At 44.6% G+C, this 22,938-nt stretch overlaps 1 protein-coding gene across 1 annotated transcript in view; it reads right to left on the reverse strand.

The window, feature by feature from the left end:
- Positions 1-747: 747 nt before the first annotated feature.
- LOC138293548 (E3 ubiquitin-protein ligase TRIM39-like) overlaps positions 748-22,938 on the reverse strand; it is a 78,674-nt gene continuing 56,483 nt past the window's right edge. The window contains exons 5-6 of the mRNA XM_069232810.1: positions 8,905-8,954; positions 748-3,523 (exon numbers count right to left, since the gene is read on the reverse strand). Of these exons, the coding sequence (XP_069088911.1) occupies positions 3,012-3,523; positions 8,905-8,954 (562 nt within the window). The 3' untranslated portion in view covers positions 748-3,011. The remainder of the gene's footprint in view (positions 3,524-8,904; positions 8,955-22,938) is intronic.

The raw sequence follows: 22,938 nt of genomic DNA on the forward strand, positions 1-22,938 counted from the left end.
GCGTCAAGAAATGGGGCAAATCAGGTTGAGGCAATTTTTTCGCCTCAACCCGATTTGCGCCATTTTTTACGACTCCCAACCCCCATAGAAATGATTCCTGTCTTAGCAAAGACAGGAGTCATGCCCCCTTGCCCGATGGCCATGCCCAGGGGACTTTTGTCCCCTGGGCATGGTCATTGGGCATAGTGGCATGTAGGGGGGCACAAATCAGGCCCCCCTATACCACAATTTTTTTAAAAAAAAATACTTACCTGAACTTACCTTAATGTCCCTGGGATGGGTCCCTCCAGCCTTGGGTGTCCTCCTGGGGTGGGCAAGGGTGACAGGGGGTGTCCCTGGGGGCATGGGAGGGCACCTCTGGGCTCCTTCAGAGCCCACAGGTCCCTTAACGCCTGCCTTTTGCAAGTGCTAAAAAACGGCGCAAAAGCGGCCGTACGTCATTTTTTTTGACACGCCCACTCCCGGCGTGATTTTTGCCCGGGAGTATAAATCCGACGCACATGCCTCGGAGTCGATTTTTTAGACGGGAACGCCTACCTTGCATATAATTAACGCAAAGTAGGTGTCCACGCTAAAAAATGACGCTAACTCCATGGACTTTGGCGCTAGACGCGTCTAACGCCAAAGTCTAAATATGGAGTTAGTTTTGCATCGAAATTGCGTTAAAAAAAAACGACGCAATTTCGGCGCAAACGGAGTATAAATATGCCCCTAGGGGGGCGGACCCCGACGCACATGATGAGGAACCGCCCATGGTATTGTGATATATTTTCACCGGCCTGGTCATGCTCACATGTTACAAAAACACTGTCCACAGAAAGAATTTTTAAACCCTGTCAAAGAAATTTCAGCTTAGTTCACTGGTGATGGCACACAAAAGCATTAACATTTAAGGTAAAAAGGAGAGACTAATAGAAACCCATTTAGTTGCTGATTTTTACAAAGTGAAAACAGAAAACCTGGAATAATCGCAGCATTGCCACTCAACCAAATATTGTGATCCTAGGCAAAGATTTGACTTCTTCACTTCTCCATTTTCTTCACTATCACATATGAAAGCACCATCAAATCCCCGAGTTTAGCATACCAGTGGTACAAAAACCTACTGTTGGGTGATCTATAAGAATCTGGGCAGGCCCGGCTTAAGACTTAGAGGCGCCTGGTGTGGCAATCTTTTTTGGCACCCTTACCCCCCATGACCTCCTCCAAAGATTCCTTCACTCCTACCTTCCAACAGTGCCACTCATCTCTACACAGCCCCTGTCTCACACAAATGTCTTTTGTTTTATAGCGCCACTCATACTAATCCCAAGGTGTCAGAGCACTTTACACCAAACACACATTATGCACAGGCAATGAATCTTACATGTGTAAATCAATCGATCAATCAATCAATCAATCAAAAAAAATTGTAGCGCGCGCTACTCACCCGTGAGGGTCTCAAGGCGCTGGGGGAGTGGAAACAGGGGGAGGGGCAGGGAGGGTCACTGATCGAACATCCATGTCTAAATCAGTCTAGAGGAGATGTTACACAAACCAGTGAGTTTTACCGTTCTGTGATCTGCATATACAATTTCTTTGCAGCAGGTATATTAACCCTCTGCGCTACTTAATGATGAGTCAAAACTGCCACTGGACAAAACTTGGATTTCTCTCCAGCAGAAACATTAATCACCTGCCTTATCTTGGCATTTTAATTTTTGCCTGAAGCCTGCTGGACACACAAGGAAATAGCAGGTGCTTTCAAAACACAAAGTTATTTCTGAACTCAGCACCTCTCCCAGGTTAGCACAGGTGCGGCTGCATAGGTCGCACTGTCCTAAAGCTGGCGTTGAATCTGGGTTACTTATAGGGTTCACGTGACATCTGCCTTGCCTCTTAGTTCACTAATTATAGCACTGTTGTTTGGGCAGGGGCAGTAATGGTTTCTAGGGTCATGTTTAAAAACAATCACGTTTAATAGGTACTTCTCAATGCAGCGCTATAATGTGACATATAAATGTCGACGCTCCGCATGTCAAAGAAATACACATTTTTTTATTCTACAGAGACTTTATCATATTTTACATGATGTTTGGTGTATGATTCACATGGCAAATATTTTCTGGGCTTGTTTAAAAATTGCATAGGAAAAGAGATATGTAGTGGTCAGTTTCACGTGAGGCTTCTGGTTGTTATGGCAACATGTTGGAAGGTAATTTTGAAGAAGGTTCTTTGGAGTGTTGGGCCCAGATTTATGTGGGCCTAGTGCCATTCCAACGCCACATTAGTGTCATTTTTTTACGCTAATGTGACGTTGTAAGGCTAAAAACAACGTGCCATATCTACAAAGTGCCACAATGCTTGCATTGCACCACTTTGTAACACCTTGTGCCACATTATGCCTGCGCCAGGCGTAATATATGGAAAGGGGACGCTCCAGTGCTAGGGGGGAGCCAAAACAATGGCTCAAAGAAATCGATGAGATTTCTTTGCGTCATTTTGATCTGAATTTTTTAACGCCTGTTAAGAGCAGGCATTAAAAAGAGGCTCCCATTGTGTTCAATGGGCCTCTGGGTGGTTTGCAGGATTAGCGTCATCATTTTTTACGCTAATCCTGCAAAGCGCCGGACTCGCGTAAAAAATTATGAGGCTAGTCCCTCTGGCTACCGCCATGGTGCACCATATTTTAAATACAGCACACACAGGTGGCGTTAGGGGGCGCTAAGGGGCGCAAGAAAATAAATAAATAAATCTGCCCCTTGGTGTTTAAACTGGGGCTCAACAGTTGAGGTGCGGGCTCTTCACATCGGGGTTGGCTGACATCTATACATTAATAAATCTCCATGAAAGAAACATTCTTTTTGTGTCACTGGAATTACTCCACCCTCCCTAAAGACATCCCCAAAATGGAGCATTTTATTATTTGAAAGCATCTATTCTTGTGCTCCTTGTTGCATTGTTATCACTGTAGGGATGGTGGGGGCAGGGGGAAGGGATGAGGGATGAGGAACTGAAGGTCTCAGCAGCTCTCACACAAGCCTCAGCTCCGCTTTTGTCCCGAGACAGAAGAAGGGGAAGAGTCTTTCCGTGAAGGGGGCCTGCGGGAAGGTGTAGAGAAGCTCCATGGAGTCAGCATTGTACAGGGACAGCCGCTCCCCCTCGTAGTCCACATACACCCCCAGCTTCAGGGGCTTCTCGCGGGGGGCCAGAGGGGTAGGAGGTGAGGTGAGAGCCCTGTACTGACCCCTCCACCCCTCCAAAGCCCAGACTCCCCCCTCAAGTGACCACGTGAAGTGTCTCTTCCTGTCCACAGACTCTGCTGCAACCCCCACATGCCATGATCCCCTCTCCTGCAGCAGCTGCACCTCCCAGTAATGTCTGCCGGAGGTGAACCCCTCGCTCCCCAGCACACAGCAGTAGTTGGTGAATCTCTTGGGGGTGTCGGGCAGGCGCTGCCATGTGTTTGTGTCTGTCACACGTCTCCGCCCCTCAGACAGGAGGAGCCCAGCATGAGCTGTGTCAGGGTCCAGAGTCACCATCACTGAAGAGAAGAGATTCATAATTAGAGATTTAATCACCCAAAAACAAGGCTGTAATCACTGCTTTCCGTTTACATATGCTTAATTTAAACCACACCTGGCAGAAGCGCGCTGTGCTAGAGAGCGCACAACACTAGACTGCTCACTTCACTAAAGCACGCATTCATCTAGACCACACACTATACCAGACAGCACACTGCAGAACATAGACGGGTCATGCTACTACACATTACACTGGAGAACACAGCGTATTACACTACGTATTACACTAGCTTAGTACTCTACACCCCACTACCACACATGACACATACTACACTATACTCACTTCCACACATTAAGTATACTACACTACACAATACATTGACCAAACTCCACTACACCACACTACCATACACAACACATACTACACTACACCCCACTACCACACGTCACATACTACACTTCACCACACATGGACCAAACTACACTACACCATACTACCACACATGACACATGCTACACTACAACATGCTGCCACACATAACGCATACTATACTGCACCCCACATGACGCATACTACACTACACCAAACTACCACACATGACGCATACTACACTACACCCCACTACCACACGTCGCATACTACACTTCACCACACATGGACCAACTTCACAAACCATACTACCACACATGACACATGCTACACTACACCATGCTGCCACACATAATTCATGCTATACTGCACCCCACATGACGCATACTACACTACACCAAACTACCACACATGAAGCATACTACACTACACCAAACTACCACACATGACACATACTACGCTACACTACACTACCATATGTGAAGCATACTACTCTATACCCCACTACCACACAAAGCATCTACACTATATCACACTGCTACACATTAAGTATACTACATTACACTACCACACATAAAGCATACTACACTACAGCACACTACCACACATGAAGCATACTACACTACACCACACTAGCAGACAGGAAGAGGGCTAGCTTTAGGCCGGTGCAACTGGTGCAGCCGCACTTGGTGATGACACTGGGAGGGTGGGGGAGTGTTGTGTTTAAAAATAACTATTGGTTTAAAAGACTTCCATGTGAATTCAGTAGTTTTTAAGCAACAATAAAAAAGTCAAGTTGATTCTGGTGATTAATGTTCCTACTGGCAAGCATCAGAATTTTGTCTAGTGGCAGTTTGGACTCATCATCAAGTAGCGTGGAGGGTTAATGTGCCAGATGCAAAGAATGTGTACTATGCAGATCACAGAACTGAGTGTTAGTGAACTATGAGTAAAGCTAGAAAAAAATAAATGTATGTCAGAGACAGGCTAGGGAGAGATGAGGTGCACTGTTGGAGAGTGGTAGTGAGGCAACTCATGGAGAAGGAGGTCATGGGGGGGTATCAAAAACGATTCTCACACCGGACACCACCAGTGCTAAAGCCAGCCCGGCACATGAAGCATACTACACTACACATGGCCCAAACTATACTAAACCACACTACCACACATGAAGCATACTATGGCACATGACACACTGCATTAAACAAAACACTGTACTAGACAGTGGACTGTACTAGCTAGAACACTGCACTAATAGTACACACTACCAGACAAAGTACTACCCAGGTGAGTACACTGCACTATACAGTTTACTGTCCTAGAACGTAAACTGTACTAGAAATAGCACTACACTAGTCCACACAGACCACTAGACAGCCCACTGCACTACGGAACACACTACCGCAGGTAGCACACTGCTGTAACAGCATTGTACACTACAAAGGATACTAAACTATGAAACACACTGTACTAAAGGGTACACTTTACCGCAACACACACTACACTAGACAGCATGCTACCCTAGACACAACGCAATTACAGGCTGCACACTGTAATATGCAGTGCACTGCACAAGACCATAAAATGTGTTAGCCAAACAAATCTCAACAGCACATTTTATTGGATAATGGAATATACAGTGCACTAGAGAGAACACTGTACTAAATAACAAACAGTTAGATAGCGAAGTATACTAGTAACTTACTGCACTAGAACACACACTGTATTCAAATTAACCAGAGCTCTAAATGGGCCTCTACTGTCATGCAGAGTACCTGCACTTTTTTAAGGAGAAAAGAAGAGCACCAGCACTTCTTTAATGTGAAAGGAAGAGCACCAGCACTTCTTTAATGTGAAAGGAAGAGCACAAGCACTTCTTTAATGTGAAAGGAAGAGCACCAGCACTTCTTTAATGTGAAAGGAAGAGCACAAGCACTTCTTTAATGTGAAAGGAAGAGCACCGGCACTTCTTTAATGTGAAAGGAAGAGCACCGGCACTTCTTTAATGTGAAAGGAAGAACACTAGCACTTGTTTAATGTGAAAGGAAGAGCACTGGCACTTCTTTAATTTGAAAGGAAGAGCACTGGCACTTCTTTAATTTGAAAGGAAGAACACTAGCACTTCTTTAATGTGAAAGGAAGAGCACCAGCACTTCTTTAATGTGAAAGGAAGAGCACAAGCACTTCTTTAATGTGAAAGGAAGAACACTAGCACTTCTTTAATGTGAAAGGAAGAGCACTGGCACTTCTTTAATTTGAAAGGAAGAACACTAGCACTTCTTTAATGTGAAAGGAAGAGCACCAGCACGTCTTTAATGTGAAAGGAAGCACACCAGCACTCTTTTAACGTGAAAGGAAGAACACTGGTACTCCTTTAATGTGAAAGGAAGAGCACAAGCACTTCTTTAATGTGAAAGTAAGAATACTGACACTTCTTTAATGTGAAAGGAAGAGCACTGGCACTTTTTTAATGTGAAAGGAGGCACGCCAGCACTATTTTAATGTGAAAGGAAGAATACTGGTACTTCTTTAATGTGAACCGAAGTGCACTGGCACTTCTTTAATGTGAAAGGAAGCGCATTAGCACCCCTTTAATATGAAAAGAAGAGCACCAGCGCTTCTTTAATGTGAAATGAAGAGCTCCAGCACTTTAATGAGAGAGGAAGAGCACCAGCACTTCTTTAATGTGAAAGGAAGAGCACTAGCACACCATTAATGTGAAAGGAAGAAAACCAGCACTTCCTGAATGTTAAAGGAAGAGCACAGCACTTCTTTAATGTGAAAGGAAGAGCACAGCTCTTCTTTAATGTAGAAGGAAGAGCACCAGCACGTCTTTAATGTGAAAGGAAGAACACCAGCTCTTCCTTAATGCGAGAGGAGGGGAACCAGCACTTCTTTATTTGAAAGGAAGAGCACAAGCTCTTCTTTAATGTGAAAAGAGGAGCACCAGCACTTCTCAGAGGGTTGCACTATTTATAATAGGAACAGCAAACAGGTACTCAAGGATAGTAAGTAACTACACTAGCAATACACAGCACTACAGAGCACACTGTTCTAGATGGTACACTATAACAGACAACTACTAGAAGCTACACTGTTCTGGTGAGTACACTGTATCAGGTATCTCCCTTTATGGAACCGCATACTGCACTACACAGCACTATGCACAAGAGAGCACAGTGTACCAGGCAGTACACTTTGCTAGATGGCTGTCTACGTTAGACAACACAATGCACTAAACAGGACAATGTACTAGCCTGAATACTATCGAATGTGACACACTGCACTAGAGAACACTTAATAGCAGATGCTATATTACACTGCACAAGGCAGCGTATTTCACTAAACAGAACACTACATACCATAGCATACTACCCCAGACAGCACGCTGCCTTAGGCAGAGCAGGACAACAGGCAGGACACTGTAATGTATGTATGTATGTATGTAGTACACCTGAGGACATTCTGCACAAGGTAACACACAAGACAAGAGAGTAAATCACAATGTACTGGAGTACTAAAGAGCACACCATATTGTGCACAGCACTAGTGGGCCCACTAAACTGGATGGCACACTGCACCATATAATAAATTGTAATGGCTAGCATACAGTGCTAAACAACACACTGCACGTAACAGAAGAACATTCTAGATGTTAGTACCAGACAGCAAAGTGTACTAGAAAGCACTGATTGCTAGTAATTTAGTACAGCACACTGCACTACAAGGTACAATGTACTAAATAGTGTACTGCACTAAAAGGCAGTATGCACTAGATCACTCTTTGCACAAGAAAACACAGTGTACTAGAAGGAGCACTGTACTAGATCACATATTGTTGAAGATACCTAAACATAACTTGGTTTCTGTCGCATTAGCCTCTCTGCATTGGCTGTCTGTTCATAAGAGGATGCAGTTTAAGGCTCTTTGCATGGCCCATCGGGTTTTACATAACAAGGGCCCCCAGCTTTTACATCACTTGGTCTGTCTATATCTTCCCGAGAGATCATTACGTTCCTCTGCTTCATGGTTACTAAAAGTTCCCAAAATTTACAAATCTACTAATGAAAGAAAATCTTTTGCTTATTTGGTTCCCAAATAATGGAAGTCCTTGCCTACAGCATTGAGAAAGATGAAGGATGAACCAAGTTTCAGGAAGCAGCTAAATACATTGTTGGTCACTTAATTTCCAAGAATACTGATACTGGTATGATCTGTTAGAGCTGGGAGGCCCATTGGGTGGCCATGTGCTTTAGAAATGCCAAGAATAGAATAGAATGGAATAGGTGAATGTGCTAGGTCAGTAAAGGCGCATGTACTAGGTCAATGTATATGTATGGCCTAGGTCAGTGTTGGTGCTAGAAATCTAGAACATAGAATGTGTTATGCAGCAAATACTGATTTCTGAGGTAATTCCCCATTCAATAGTGAGCATTTCAGAATACTGCAATAAGTGGTCTGCCCACAGTTATCAGTCCTAGCAGTATTATTAATTTCAGATTTGAAATTACTCCATCTAAATTTCCGATAAACTTAGCATCAATGTCTCAGAGGAACAACAATTTAAACACAAGAAATGGGGCAGCAAATATACAGAATGGGGAGGAGTACAATTCTAGAAACAGCTGAAAAAGACAAAGGTTACAGACAAAAAACAAGTAATTCTACCCTGACTCAAGTGAACATTATTATTAAATACCATACCATAGCAATACCAGACCTTAATATACCAAGATACCATACAATATCATACTATACCACGCCTTCCCATACCATGCCACACCACACCATACCACCCCACCATAACATTTCACCATACCATAACAAACCATAGCATGCCATAACATGCCACACCATACCACTCCACCATAACTTATCACCATCATACCATTTCATACCATCATAACATTCCATACCATCTCTTCCCATCCCCTCTCATCCTTTACCATACCATACCATACCACACAATACATTACCACACCAGTTTCATGAACAGTAACATACAGAGCCAATCATCACAATGATTTTTACCTTTATAACTCTTCATCTCCGCTGGACACTGAATCCTCACATTATTACACCTGTAATAATACACACATCATCTTTGTATTGAAGAGCAATGACATCTTACAGGAACAAAGGATGAACATCACATTAGACCTATATTTGAAATAAGATTCAGTATTAAGAGCAGCACCTGCAGACTAGTGCTCAGTGTGAGTTACTGTTCATATATGTAGGAAACGGCCCTTTCTGCAGGGTCATCCCCAAAGGTTTTGCCTTACTCCTACTCTTTTTCTGACCTGTTTTGTGTTGGTTTCAGGGCTCTGGGCACTTTACCAGTGCTAAACAGTGCTAAAGTGCATGTGTTCTCTCCTCTAAACATGGTGTAAATGGGTTACACCTGTTTGGCATATTTAATTTACTTGTAAGTCCCTAGTTAAGTGCAATATATGTGCCCAGGTCCTGTAAATTACATGCTACTAGTTGGCCTGCAGCACTGATTGTGCCACCCATTACAGTAGCCTTTCAAACATGGCTCAGACCTGCCACTGCAGAGCCTGTGTGTGCAGTTTAAACTGCCATTTCGACCTGGCAAGTGTACCCACTTGCCAGGCCAAAACCATACTTTCTAGTACATGTAAGTCACCCCTAATGTAGGCCCTAATCAGCCCCATGGGCAGGGTGCAGTGTATTAAAAAAGTTAGACATGTACTTTTAAGTTTAACATTTCCAGGTAGTGAAAAACTGCTAAATTCATTTTTCACTATTGCAAGGCCTATCTCTCACATGGGATTACTTTAAAACATATTTTAAGCATAACTCCCAATTAGGAAAAAGATAGAAATGTGGAGCTTGGTGTCTCCGGACTCACAATTTCAAATCACAATTTATGGTAGAGTTGGATTTTAAATTGTAAGTCTGAAAATGCCACTTTTAGAAAGTTGTCATTTTCTTACTTTAACCACTCTCTGCCTCTGAATACATGTCTGGGTTCGTGACAGCTGGGCTTTGTGCATTCCCTCTAGATAGCGACACACAATGGAAGTTTAGGTGTGATTTTAAGGGCCGTAATGGACCTTAATGAGTCATTAACTGGTATGATGGGGTGAGAGGCAGAGCTTAGCACAGCCTCACTTACACCTAAATATACTTGCTCTATCCACCCGCAATAGGGCTTAACAACCCTGTATTGTCACTCCAGGCAGCTTGGAGCCAGGACAGGGCGGCAGGGCATCTGTACATTTCAAAGGAAGTCCTGGAACTTTCTCCCACTTTCCAAAACCATGGCACTAAGGTATAAATACTGGACTTTAAACCCAGATTCTACTGGAACCAAGGACACTCTGCCAGGAAGAAGGACTGCTGTGCTGCCAGGAGGGACTCCCACTCTGCAACTGCATTGCTGTGTTGGCACACTGCTGCTGCTGTAGGAGGGACTGCCACTTTGCTGCTTTCTCTGCTGTGTTGACCTACTGCTGCTGCTGTAGGAGGGACTGCTACTTTGCTCTTTGTTATGCTGTGTTGGCCTGCTGCCTGCTGCTTCTGTCCTGCAGTGAGAGCGACTGGACTTGCCCTCTGCATCCTTGAAACCAAGAATCTCCAAGAGCTTGTTGGCTTGCCCCCTGTTCTTCTGCACTCTCAGGGACATCAAGTACTGCTGCAACTAACCTGCTACATCACCTGGACTCTGCCATCTGTAAGTCTACCCTGCCAAGTGGTGCCACTTCAGTCCTGGACCACTGGAAGTGGGCCTAGGGTGGTCTGCCTTCTGTGGTTTTCATTAGAACCACTGCAAAGCAACGCAGAGCCCCACAAGGCCTCGCCGCACAGCTCCCCGGGATCAAAGCAAAGCGATGCCAAGCCCCGCAAAGCCTCGTGGTTCAGCTTCTCGGTACCGACATCAGACGACGCAAAGCCTTGCAAAACAATGCCGTGCAGACCGCACCCCAGGATTTAAGGTACTGTGTTCAGCAGGCCCAACTGAGTTCCTGTAGCCAGCCGTCGATATGTCACGGTCAGCCTGAACTTGTGACTTTGTCCCTGTCCACAGTGACCAGATAACCACCGTTGGCAATTTGCGCTTCTATGCACTATTTTGACCTAAATCTTTAAAATTGCATATCTCAGGATTTACTTATTAGAGTTTTGTTGTTTTGGTCTTGTTTTAATAGGATAAATACTCTCTATTTTTCTGTTGTGGCGCTGAGTCCTTTTTGTGGTGTCCTTCACTGTGTTACTGTAAATAAGTGTTGCACAAATACTTTACACATTGCCTTCTAAGTTAAGCCTGTCTGCCTGCTCTGTGCCAAGCTACCAGAGGATGAGGACAGGTTAATTTAGGTTGTGTATCTGACTTACCCTGACCAGGATTGCGGTCCCTACTAGGACAGGGTGCAAACCTCTGACACTAGAAACCCAATTTCTAACAATACACAACAGTCGACACTCTAACAGGATCCAAAAGTACCTTTAATATCTTATGACAGAATGTGGGTGTTCTAAGGCAGATAGTTCATTGAGACCAAAGTGTGTCATGTGATGCTATGGAGTGCCTCAGCTCTGGTCTTCTAGGAGCAGCGGTTAGCTCAGTGAGAGCAGTGCTGACTTTTAGGTTACATGTGCTCCTGGTGGACTCCTCAGTGTATACTTAATAAATACCCTCATAACTGGAGTCCACATGTATTTCTGCCACCACCCTCAAGGGAGCACTGCCACACCCAATCCCTGTCGGTGAAAACCTTGTGACCATTCCTCTACAACCTCGTAGGGATTAACACACAACCTCTGTCAAGGCAAACCCCATCACCACTGCTCTAACGCTTTAGAGCACAAACCCCTCTAAAACTATATCCTCAAGTTTACAAGAGGGTTCTAAAAGGGACGTGCTCATTGCTGGCATTTGTTTGACCTCAAGACACAACTGTGAATTCCAGCAAGGCAAACTCATCCTTTCATCCTTCTGGGGTCGTTACGTTGCACACCATCAAAGTGGGTAATATCAATTTTATTTACACCAATGAAGAATGCTCAAAAGATGCAGTACTTTGGGAGATCTCTGCTCACATACCCTCACTACAGCAGCAGACAGGCACACAATCCCTGCCACTCGAATCACAGCTATTACTGCCCTAGAACCTTTATGGGGTTAGCCCACGACTGCTAACACTAATCATCATCATTACTGCTCCAGAACCTCAGGATTATCACACAATAACTACAACTGTAATCCCTGGCATCGTTGCTCTAGAACCTTGGATCAATGTTCATACAATCCCTGCCACTGTAAACCCCATCTTCACTGTTCTAGAACTTTGATTGGATTAACATAGCATACCACCTCTGCAGAGAGAAGAATTATGACACTATACACTGTAACCTCTAGGCACTGTTATTTCTTGGGATTATTCCTTTCATCTATGGCTAAACTGGTCATATGGCATCCATAGGATCTGCCTGTGCATTAATCCTGTGGTGGATCCATAGAATCCCCATGGGCATTAATTTAATTAAAAATATATAATATTACCCTCTAGTCTCCTTCTTTAGGTATATAGTGGTGTGGAACAAAATGCATTAATTAGACCCTCCAATGTGCACTAGAAGTCACCATGTGCACAAGGATGTGCATCAAAGCCATTTACTCAATCTTAGGATGGGGTTATGGTACAATTAAAATGCATTGATCGGATGAACTTTAAAGGGTAAAAAGTAGGATGCAATCCATTGGGCTTTATCTCCATGGATTATGCAGTCAGAGCCTCCCAGCTCCCACTGATTCTGATCACAAACACCCCCTGAAGGGGGGCACAATGAGTCCATCCTAATGATGAAAGTCATGTGGACATGGGCCTGTGTTGGGAAGAACAGTAACAAGAGTAAGGGTGGGACCTAAATCCAGGGAATGTGCTATATCCGGGGAATGAGACCATAGGAGGAGTGCAGAGGCAAGTCAAGCCTCGTAAGCACAAAGAAGAGGTACAAGTGAGCAAGAACTAGTGAGACCACAGGAGAAGTACAGTAGAGCGATATCTAGATAGATCACATGAGGAGGTACAATAGAGTGAGACTTAGTGGGACCACAGGAGGAAGGACAATACAGCAAGACCTAGTGAGACCACAAGAGGAGGTACAACAGAGCGAACCCTAGTAAGACCAGAGACGGGGCACAGTAGAGCAAGACCTAGCAATAACCATACCACTGGAGGAGGTATAACAGCGCAGGAACTAGTGAGACCACAGGAGGGGTTCTGTTGGACCTGGCCATCTCTGCAGGGTAACCCCAGAGTTTTGCCTTCCCTTGATGAACCTGTTTTTGCTGGCTTTTAGAACTCTCTGCACCTTAAAAGTTGTAAAGGGCTTGTGTTCTTCTTTGAACACATGGTACAATCGCTTTACACCTGATTGGAACATTTAATTTACTTGTAAGTCCACAGTAAATGGTACTACCAGTAGCCATGGCCTGCAAATGTAATGCTACTAGTAGGCAGCAGCACTCATTGTGCCGCCCACTAAAATAGCCTTTTAAAACATGCCTCTAGACTTCCACTGCAGTTTTAAACTGACATTTCCACCTGGAAAAAAAACATTTTGCAGGCCTACACCTTACTTTTTATTACTTATAAAGCCAGAGTGTATTGTTTTTAAAACGTTGGACATGTGTTTATGTTTTACATGTCCTAGCAGTGAAAAGCTCCTAAAACAGTTTTTCACTTTGTAAGGCATATCTCTCCTATAGGCTAACGCTCAGTTACCTTATTAAACTTAATAAGTGATAACTTCAGTTTGGGAACAAATAGAGAAATAATGTTCATGCTCAAATGAATTTTAATTTAAAATCCTCTTTAGTGGTAAAGATGAATTTAAAGTTACAATTTAGAAAATGACACTTTTCGAATGTTGGTATTGCACTGTTAGAAAGCTGGCATTGTTCTGCCCAAACCATTTGCACATTTCTGCTAGTGTCCTGAGTTGTATGACTATGAATGGCTTTCCTGTTGTGGGTTGTGTATTCCTTCCAGACACACAGCAAAGGACTCCCTGGTGTGAGGGGTGAGGTTCTTCTGACAGGACGGCTGGGGAAATGCTGGACCCTGCCCTAATTACACTTCAGAAGATCCTGCCGGCAGGACACACAAAGGAACCTGACATCAGGCTTGGACTTGCATTGTCACACTAGATAGTTTGGAGACAAGACCAGAGCCTGGAGAAGAACTGACCATAACCTGTTTTGTGTCTTTTCCCCAGTCCCTCATGACCAAATAACCCACAATTGGCACTTTGTGTTTCTTGGAGCAATTTCTACTAACAAGTTTAAAAATTCATAACTTTGGTTCTATATATTGGATGTATGGAGTATTAGTGTAATTTTACTGAATAAAATCTATTCTAAGGCCCATATTTATACTTTTTGACGCACAACTGCGCCAACGTAGTTGTGCGTCAAAAGTTTTACCGCCGGCTAACACCATTCCAACGCGCCATGCGGGCACCTTATTTATAGAATGACGTTAGCCGGCGCTGCGTACTGGTGTGCGTAAAAAAAAATGACTCACACCAGGCAGCGCCGGCATATGGGAAAATGGGGGTTGTGCGTCATAAAAAGGGGCAAGTCAGGTCTGAGGAAAAATTGAGGCCTCAAACCGGATTTAGGCAATTTTTTTGACGCCCAACCTCCATTGACATGACTCCTGTCTTAGCAAAGACAGGAGTCATGCCCCCTTGCCCAATGGCCATGCCCAGGGGACTTATATCCCATGGGCATGGTGATTGGGCTTAGTGGCATGTAGTGGGGCCCAAATCAGGCCCCCCTATGACACAAAAAAAATCGGAAAAAATACTTACCCGAACTTACCTTTACTTCCCTGGGATGGGTCCCTCCATCCTTGGGTGTCCTCCTGGGGTGGGCAAGGGTGGCAGGGGGTGTCCCTGGGGGCAAGGGGAGGGCACCTCTGGGCTCCTTCCGAGCCCACAGGTCCCTTAACACCTGCCCTGACACAGGCGTTAAAAAACAGCGCCCATCAGGCTGTGCGCCGTTTTTCAAGGCCCACCCCCTCCTGTGCGTCAAAATGACGTCAGAGTATAAATATAGGGCACAGGCCTTAAAGTATTTTTTTGGAAGGGAACGCTTGCATATAATTAACGCAAGGCTAGTTCCCCCTTCCAAAAAATGAAGCACATGGTGGAATTTTGACGCCCACGGGGTCGGACGTCAAAGTATAAATATGGGGCAGGGTTTGCACCGATTGTGCGTCAAAAGTTTTGACGCACATTCGGCGCAAACAGAGTATAAATATGCCCCTATTTGTCTAACTTGCTTTGGGATTTTATTGGTGGTGTGTTCCCACTGTATTGCTGTTTGTATGCTGCATAAATACTTTACACATTGCCTCTAACTTAAGCCTGGCTGCTTTTGTACCAAGCTACTAGAGGGTTAAGCACAGGTTAATTCAGTGACTTTTGTAGTTTACCCTGACAAAGATTGTAGTTGTTTCTCACCCCCTCAACTAATAACCTGGGGCCAGATGTAGAAAAGGGTTTGCGCCTCGCAAACGGCGAAAATCGCCGTTTGCAAGGCGCAAAAGCCTCTTTGCTATTCAGAAATGCATATTGCGAGTCTGGACCGACTCGCAATATGCATTTCAGAATCGCAAATAGGAAGGGGTGTTCCCTTCCTATTTGCGATTCGGAGTGGAATGCAATTCCATTTGCGACCGCATATGCGGTCGCAAATGGAGTCTTAGTTACCATCCACTTGAAGTGGATGGTAACCCACTCGCAAATTGGAAGGGGTCCCCATGGGACCCCTTCCACTTTGTGAATGGACCCACAAATATTTTTTCAGGGCAGGGAGTGGTCCAAGGGACCACTCCCTGCCCTGAAAAAATACCGACACTAAAGGTTTCGGTTTTTTTTTAAGTGCAGCTCGTTTTCCTTTAAGGAAAACGGGCTACACTTAAAAAAAAAAAAAATGCTTTATTTAAAGCAGTCACGAACATGGAGGTCTGCTGACGACAGCAGGCCTCCATGTTTGCGAGTGCCTAGACTCGCTATGGGGCCGCAATTAGCGACCCACCTCATGAATATTAATGAGGTGGGTCATTGCGACCCCATAGCGAGTCGCAGTCGGTGTCTGAGACACCGTACTGCATACCAATTTGCGAGTTGCAAATTGCGAGTCGCAGGGACTCGCAATTTGCAAGTCGCAAATTGGCGTTTTGCTACATCTGGCCCCTGATTCCTTACAGGTACAATAGAGTGAGACCTAGTCAGAACACAGGAGCAGGTATAATAGTGAACGCACTAGTGAAACCACAGCAGGTAGTACAACAGAGTAAATCCCAGTGAGACCACAGGTGGAGTTATAGTAGCACGACACCTAGTGAGACCACAGCAGGAGGTACAACAGCGTAAGATCTAGTGAGACCACAGGGTGAGGTATGGCAGCGCAGGAACTAGTGAGACCACAGCACAAGGCACAACACATGAAGTCCTAGTGAGGCCACAGAATGAGGTACAATGGAGAGAGACCTACTGAGACCACAGGAGTAGGTATAACTGAGCAAGACATAGTGAGACCACTGGAGAACGTACAACAGAGCCAGGCCTTGTGAGACCACAGGAAGGGGTCAGCAGAGCCTGGCCTGATAAGAGTACAGGAAAGCACAACAGAGACAGGGCTCTTAAAAAGTTTAGGGGGCATACAAAAGAGCCAGTCGTCTTCAGAAGACATTAGAGGAAAATAGATGTAGGCCTTGTGAGACTATAGGAAAGTACAACACAGCTAGGCTTTCTGGGATCACAAGAGGATACAACAGAACCAAGCTTCAAGGGACTATAGGGGGTTACTACCTAGCTATGCCTCTTGAGACTATAGGAAGGTACAACAGAGCCAGGCCTTGTGAGATCTGAGACAAGCCTGGTCAGACTACAGGATAGTATAGCCAAGAAAGGCCTTGTGCGATCACATGAAAGGACAGCAGAGCCAGGTGTCAAGAGACAACAGAGGAATACAACAGAGTGATACCAGTGAGACCACAGCCAGGCCTTACAACACCACAAAAGAGAGCATAGCCAGGCGTCAAGGTCACAGGAGGGTACAACAGAGACAAAGGTGTGAGACTACACGAGGGGTACACCAAGCACAGGCCATGTGAGAATACAAGTGGGGTACAACACAGTCAGAATTCGCAAGATCACAGGATGTCTACAAACATCAAGCAGATTTTACAGGAACCTGTCCTTCTCTGAAGTGGATCTTGCACTCCAATCCTCCAGGCAAGTGAATCCCCAATCAAACGATCCAGAGACATGTTCTACGGCCTATTACTCTCGGATCACTTCATGAATCCCCAATTAAGATCCTGAGACATGTTCTATGGCTGCTGCTCTCAGATCACATAAATTCTCAATCGATGAATCTCTGTTTCTAATACAAGAACAAGCTCCAAATCTGTACCCTCTACCTGGTTCAATCCCACCCTCTCCTTCGTTCACTGATGAGCCAAACAATCTCAAGTGCAGTAGCAGATGTCTTTAGTGCTTACGGAATTGTAACTGTGAGTCTAAACCAAAACTGGAATAAAAAAAAGAACTGTTTTCGTTCTTTTTTTAAACAAACCATGGCTAATACTTCTTAAGACTTTTGACTTTCATTCTGCGTCTTTTTTTCCTGGCAGCTGCCATTATTGAGTCCTACGAGGCAGAGCAATTCTGCTCTGATCTAACACTATCTTAGTTGACACATTTTGCCTAAACAGAAACACTAGAACTGATTTCCTTGCAGCACAAGATAGGAACAATTTATTTTGTTGACAAGTTTTTTTCAATATTAGATTTGAGACACTGGTGGTGCATATGTGTACAGAGTCAGGCCAAACACACTCACTGATGTCTGGTATGCAAATGATATACTAAAGGCCCATAAGTATATAAGTGGCAATCAAAGGTGATTCATAGGGTAAGCCATTTTGGCAATGTGTGATAATAATATCAGTTTGGTTCACGTGGCATAACTAGTCACACCAAGCGACATTCCTTAGTGTGCTTGTTTAAGTGCTGAGCATGTGCATTGCTTTCCATTCTGTTCCAGAAAATCTTCTAAATCTATCGTCAGCCACAGTATTCCTCTATATGTGCAAGGCATCATTTCCTTGGCTGATGGGGATGTGTATTGGAACAAGGTTATTGAACTAAACCTCCATTTCAATGTCCATTGTTATGGCTGTGTAGAATAGCCCATTGTAAGTCTCATTTCTCTTTATATGATTTCTAGGGTAGCATGGCCAACTGGTATCTTCATGTCTTTCTATGACATGGGCGTCCAGATGACTAGAACATGGGACTGACCATCTGGTCATCCCATGCCTTGCAAGGCGGTGAGATGCTGCTATTCATTCTTTATAAACAGCAAGCACAGATGTGAACCACATGGCAGCATCAGGAGCCTAACCAAGGGGTTGGGCCCTGGTCAAGCACAAGTACCGCCAAAGCTCTAACTGATCTCCTAATCAGAGCTTCTTACCCTGACGAAGAAGGGGAGCCCATCAGGGACCTCTAGAACCTCTTCCTAAGTGCTTTGTGACACATCAGCCAGCCAATGGAGCCCCGTGTTGGCCCAGCACCCCAAGACCCGTTGGAGCCCTGACTGAGAACCGGTCAGAGTTCCCCCCGCACCTTCTCCAAAGCAGAGGAGCCCAGGTGCGCCGTACAGAAGCGTGTTCTAACGGCCCTGTAAGATGCCAGGCCTGTGAATTGTTACCCAGGCCCAGATGTGCGTGCCTCAGAGCCTGCTGAAGCTCTGGTTGGCAGCCCATCCAGAACTTTGCACTCTGCCGAAGTGCCCTCCTGAGGCCTGTGCAACCCCAACCTGGGCCCTCTGTGATACCACAAAATACTACCTCATAGCAGGGAATGTAGTCCAGGGGAGTGAATCCATGGACAGGCTGAAACTCTGACCAGAGACCTGATTAGATCCGTCCCCCCTGCCAAAACAAGAAATCCATCTACGGGCCTGTGGAACACTGTCCTGTGCACTTTTTGACACTGCAGCCTGGCGAATAGTGCGCAGGGCTAAGTTCCTCCACCCAGATGTAGTGCCCTCCGAGAATATGGACCAAAACACAGCTTTCTACCCTGGCAAAGCAGGGTAGCCTCTTGTGGTGTGCAATACCCAATCCTGGGCAAGTTGTGACACCACAGGCCAATGAATGAAGACCAGTGCCAGTGTCCTGCACTCCCAGGCCTCCTGGAGCTCTGATGAGGGACCTAGTCAGATCATTCAACTCATGCTGAGTAGAAGAAGGCTCCATGGGCATACAAAGTGCCATTTGGGAAGCTCAGAACACCAGCAGGTGGTGCCTGCAGGTGTTAGACCTGGCATCCTTGGCGTGGTCTCCCCTGTCTTTTTTGCCTCGGCTTCCCATGTTTTGACTGTGTGCTGGACTCTGTTTTTGTTGTTTTTGGTACTCTGGGCACTTCACCACTGCTGACCACTGCGAAATATGCAAGTGCTACATGTGTAAATTACAGGTGTAATTGGCTTTTCCATAATTGGCATATTTGATTTACTAGTATGTCCCTTGTACAGTACAGGAGATGTGCCTAGGGCATGTAAATAAAATGCTACTAGTGGACCTGCAGCACTGATTGTGCCACCCACATCAGTAGTCCTGTAAACATGGCTCAGACCTGCCACTGCAGTGTTTGTGTGTGCAGTTTTAAACTGCTAGTTCGACCTGGTAAGTGTACCTACTTGCCAGGCCTAAACCTTCCCTTTTTATACATGTAAAGCACCCCTATGGTAGGCCTTGGGTAGCCCCATGGGCAGGGTGCAGTGTATGTTAAAGGTGGGACATGCACTGATGTGTTTTACATGTCCTGACAGTGAAATACTGACAAATTCGTTTTTCACTGTTGCAAGGCCTATCTCTGTCATAGGTTAACATGGGGGCTACCTTTAAATATTCTTAAAGTGCAGTTTCTCTTTGAGAGCAGATAGAAATATGGAGTTTGGGTTCCCTGAACTCACAACATAAAAAATATGTCTTTTGGTAAAGTTGGTTTTTAAATTGTCAGTTTGAAAATGTCACTTTTAGAAAGTGGGCATTTTCTTGCTTAAACCATTCTGTGACACTGCCTGTTTGTGGATTCCCTGTCTGGGACTGACAGTTGGGCTGTTTGTGAGTCCCCTCTAGACAGTGAGGCAAAGGGAGCTGGGGTCTAGCCTGCATATCCTGATGGGCCATCTGACCCACAGTGGAGGGAGGAGTGGCCACTAACACCTGAATGGGCTGTGCCTGCCCTCACACAATGCACTCTCCAACCCTCTGGTGTTTGTCTGGGGCTAGGCCAGGGATAGGCAGGATCCTGTGAACAACATAGACGTTTCTTTGAAGTGTGCCTACTTCAAAGGCAGAAAGGGGTATAAGTAGTGGACCCAAAACTGCAGATTTTTAGACTGCTTTTGGAATCAAGAGGAACGTCTGCCAAGGAGAGGAGCTGGAGGAGGAGTACTGCCCCTTAGCCTGTGAATGTGCTTTGCTGGGTTGGCCTGCAGTTGCTGCTTCTACCTGAAAGAGGACAAAGACTGGAATTTGTGGTAAGGGCTTGAACAGAGCTTGTCTCCTGTTTTGAAGTCTCAGGCATCACAGACTTCCTCTGCCAGGACCTGGTCTCTCTGCTGAGACTCCTGCCCTGCCAAGTGGTGCCCATCCAGTCCCTGGGCCCTTGAAAGGTGAAGTAGGCAGAACAAGGACTGAAATCCATGCACAGAACTACGTGAGGAGAAATGTTAGACGCACCAGAAATGAACCAGTTTCACATGAATAGTGACACTCGATACTCAGGCAAATAGAGAGGCTGATAAGGTTATGTGGACCATGGTAAAAGTAACACAAATTACACTGGTGGAACATCAGACCATTGATCGAGCCACCTACTCATTCTTGTGGGTTTACTTGCTGATGCTCCAAACCAACTGCATATGGGGAAAACGGTTGCGAACATCATTCTCCACCATCCAAGGTGGACACCAACCCCAGCAGATGATGATGCCATCATGCCGGGGAGAATCAAGGGCAAAAACGAAGACCGTGGAAGACATAGCATCAGAGACTCTGACTTGTGTGTGAACGATCTGATGCTAGTCAAGGACTGTAATCCGAGGTGCAAGTCCCGACTTACCAATGAACTGACTCCATGGAGGATCAACCCAGTTAAGGGGCTAGGATGATTGCACAGTGAGGACTGGGATGGGTGACAAAAGGAAAATGTTACTTACCCAGTAAGCATCTGTTCGTGGCATGGAGTGCTGCAGATTCACACGCTTAGCATAATCCCCCCATCTAGTGTTGGGCAAGGATGTGGGCAAGTTGTTTTTCTTCGAAGAAAGTCTTTTGAGTCACAAGGTATAGTGACTCCTCTCCTTGCTGGCAATGCGCATGATAATCAATTCCATTGTTAGATTGTTTCCTCGCAAGGTGGGTGAGGTTGGAATGTGAAATATGGTGTAGGATCATGCAATGTTCATGTTGAAGGAATGAGTGATAACTAAGAAAGTAACTACAACAACCACAGGTGTCCGAGGGGAGGGTGGGCGCAGGTGAATCTACAGCACTACAACTACATGCCCCCAGCAGATGCTTACTGGGTAGGTAACGTTTTCCATTCGAGGCATGAGTGGCTGTAGATCAAGGGAGTAGCTACAAAAATGAAAATGCCCCTCACTTTGACCCATACATAGCAATAAACATGCAAATAAATTGAGTGATCCTAGCTCTTCTTCTGAAGTGCCATGGGAATTGTACCCGTGGAGAAAGTTTACAACATTTGGTGCAAAATTAAGAATCTTATAGAAACATTTTGAAGGAACTTGGGTACAAACTACACATTTATTAGTAATGTTTTTTTTCATTCATCCTTTCTACTGTCTTTCTTTCCTTTATGCTTCTTTCTTTTCTTCATTCCATCATCTTTCCTTTGTTCTTATGCGTATTTCATTCTGTCTATTATTCCCGCATTCAATCTGACCTTTTTTTTTAGTTTTCCAGCCTTCTTCATATCCCTTTATTCTTATCATGCTCATGTTGTTCCTTCACACTTTCTTTTCACCTTTTCTTTTTGTATTCCTTCCATTAATTCATTCTCCTCTTCTTTCAGTCACCCATCCTCTCATCTCACATTTCCTCATTTCAATATATTTTACTGCTTTCTTTCTTTCTCTCCTTTAATTTTTCTATTAAGTTGTTTTTTTCTTCCTTTTTCCTATTTTTATTATTTTTTCTTATTTCAGGTGTCCTTTTGTACCTTCTTTCCTTCATGCTTCTTTTTTCTTCCTTCTTTCATTGTTTGCATTTTACTTTCTTTCCTTTATGCTGTATCACTTCATCTGCCTCTATCTTACTGTGTTTCTTTGCCATTTTAATATTTTTCTTTCTCTTTGTCACAGTTTCTCATTCTGACTTGTGTTGACCTCAAGCCCGAGATAAAAGTTAAGAATGGTCATAAAACAATTGAATATGTTTCTATAGCACCCAGCTTAAGCTGGTATAGCGGGTGGTTAACTACGCCATTGCTGTAAATACACATGCTTATCATAGACTAAAAAAGCTGTTTCCTCCATAAATGATGGCTAACCTGTGGGGGTTGCAGAGCCTGGAATAAAGTATGTCGAACTGCTTGGCTGACATTATCTTGTTGACGGGCCAGTACATCTATGCAGTAATGTTTTGTAAATGTATGTGGTGTAGACCAAGTAGCTGCTTTAGATATGTCAGCTATAGGTATATTTCCAAGGAAAGCCATAGAAGCTCCTTTTTTGCGAGTGGAGTCAGGTCGATGAGGGATAGGTAAAGTTATTTTGGTTTTGGCACTGCATGTTTGAAATTGAGATACCAACTTAGGAAGGAATTTAGGATTGGAACTTAATACCACCCTATCTCTATGTAGTTGGAAGAATTGTTCTTCTAGCGTTAACGCCTGAAGCTCACTTACCCGTCTAAGGGAGGCTTCTAGAAATGATACTTTCCAGAATAAAACCTGGAGGATGAAGGAGCGGAGGAGTTT

The sequence above is a fragment of the Pleurodeles waltl genome, chromosome 4_2, assembly GCF_031143425.1.
Source record: "Pleurodeles waltl isolate 20211129_DDA chromosome 4_2, aPleWal1.hap1.20221129, whole genome shotgun sequence".
NCBI classification, from domain to species: domain Eukaryota; kingdom Metazoa; phylum Chordata; class Amphibia; order Caudata; family Salamandridae; genus Pleurodeles; species Pleurodeles waltl.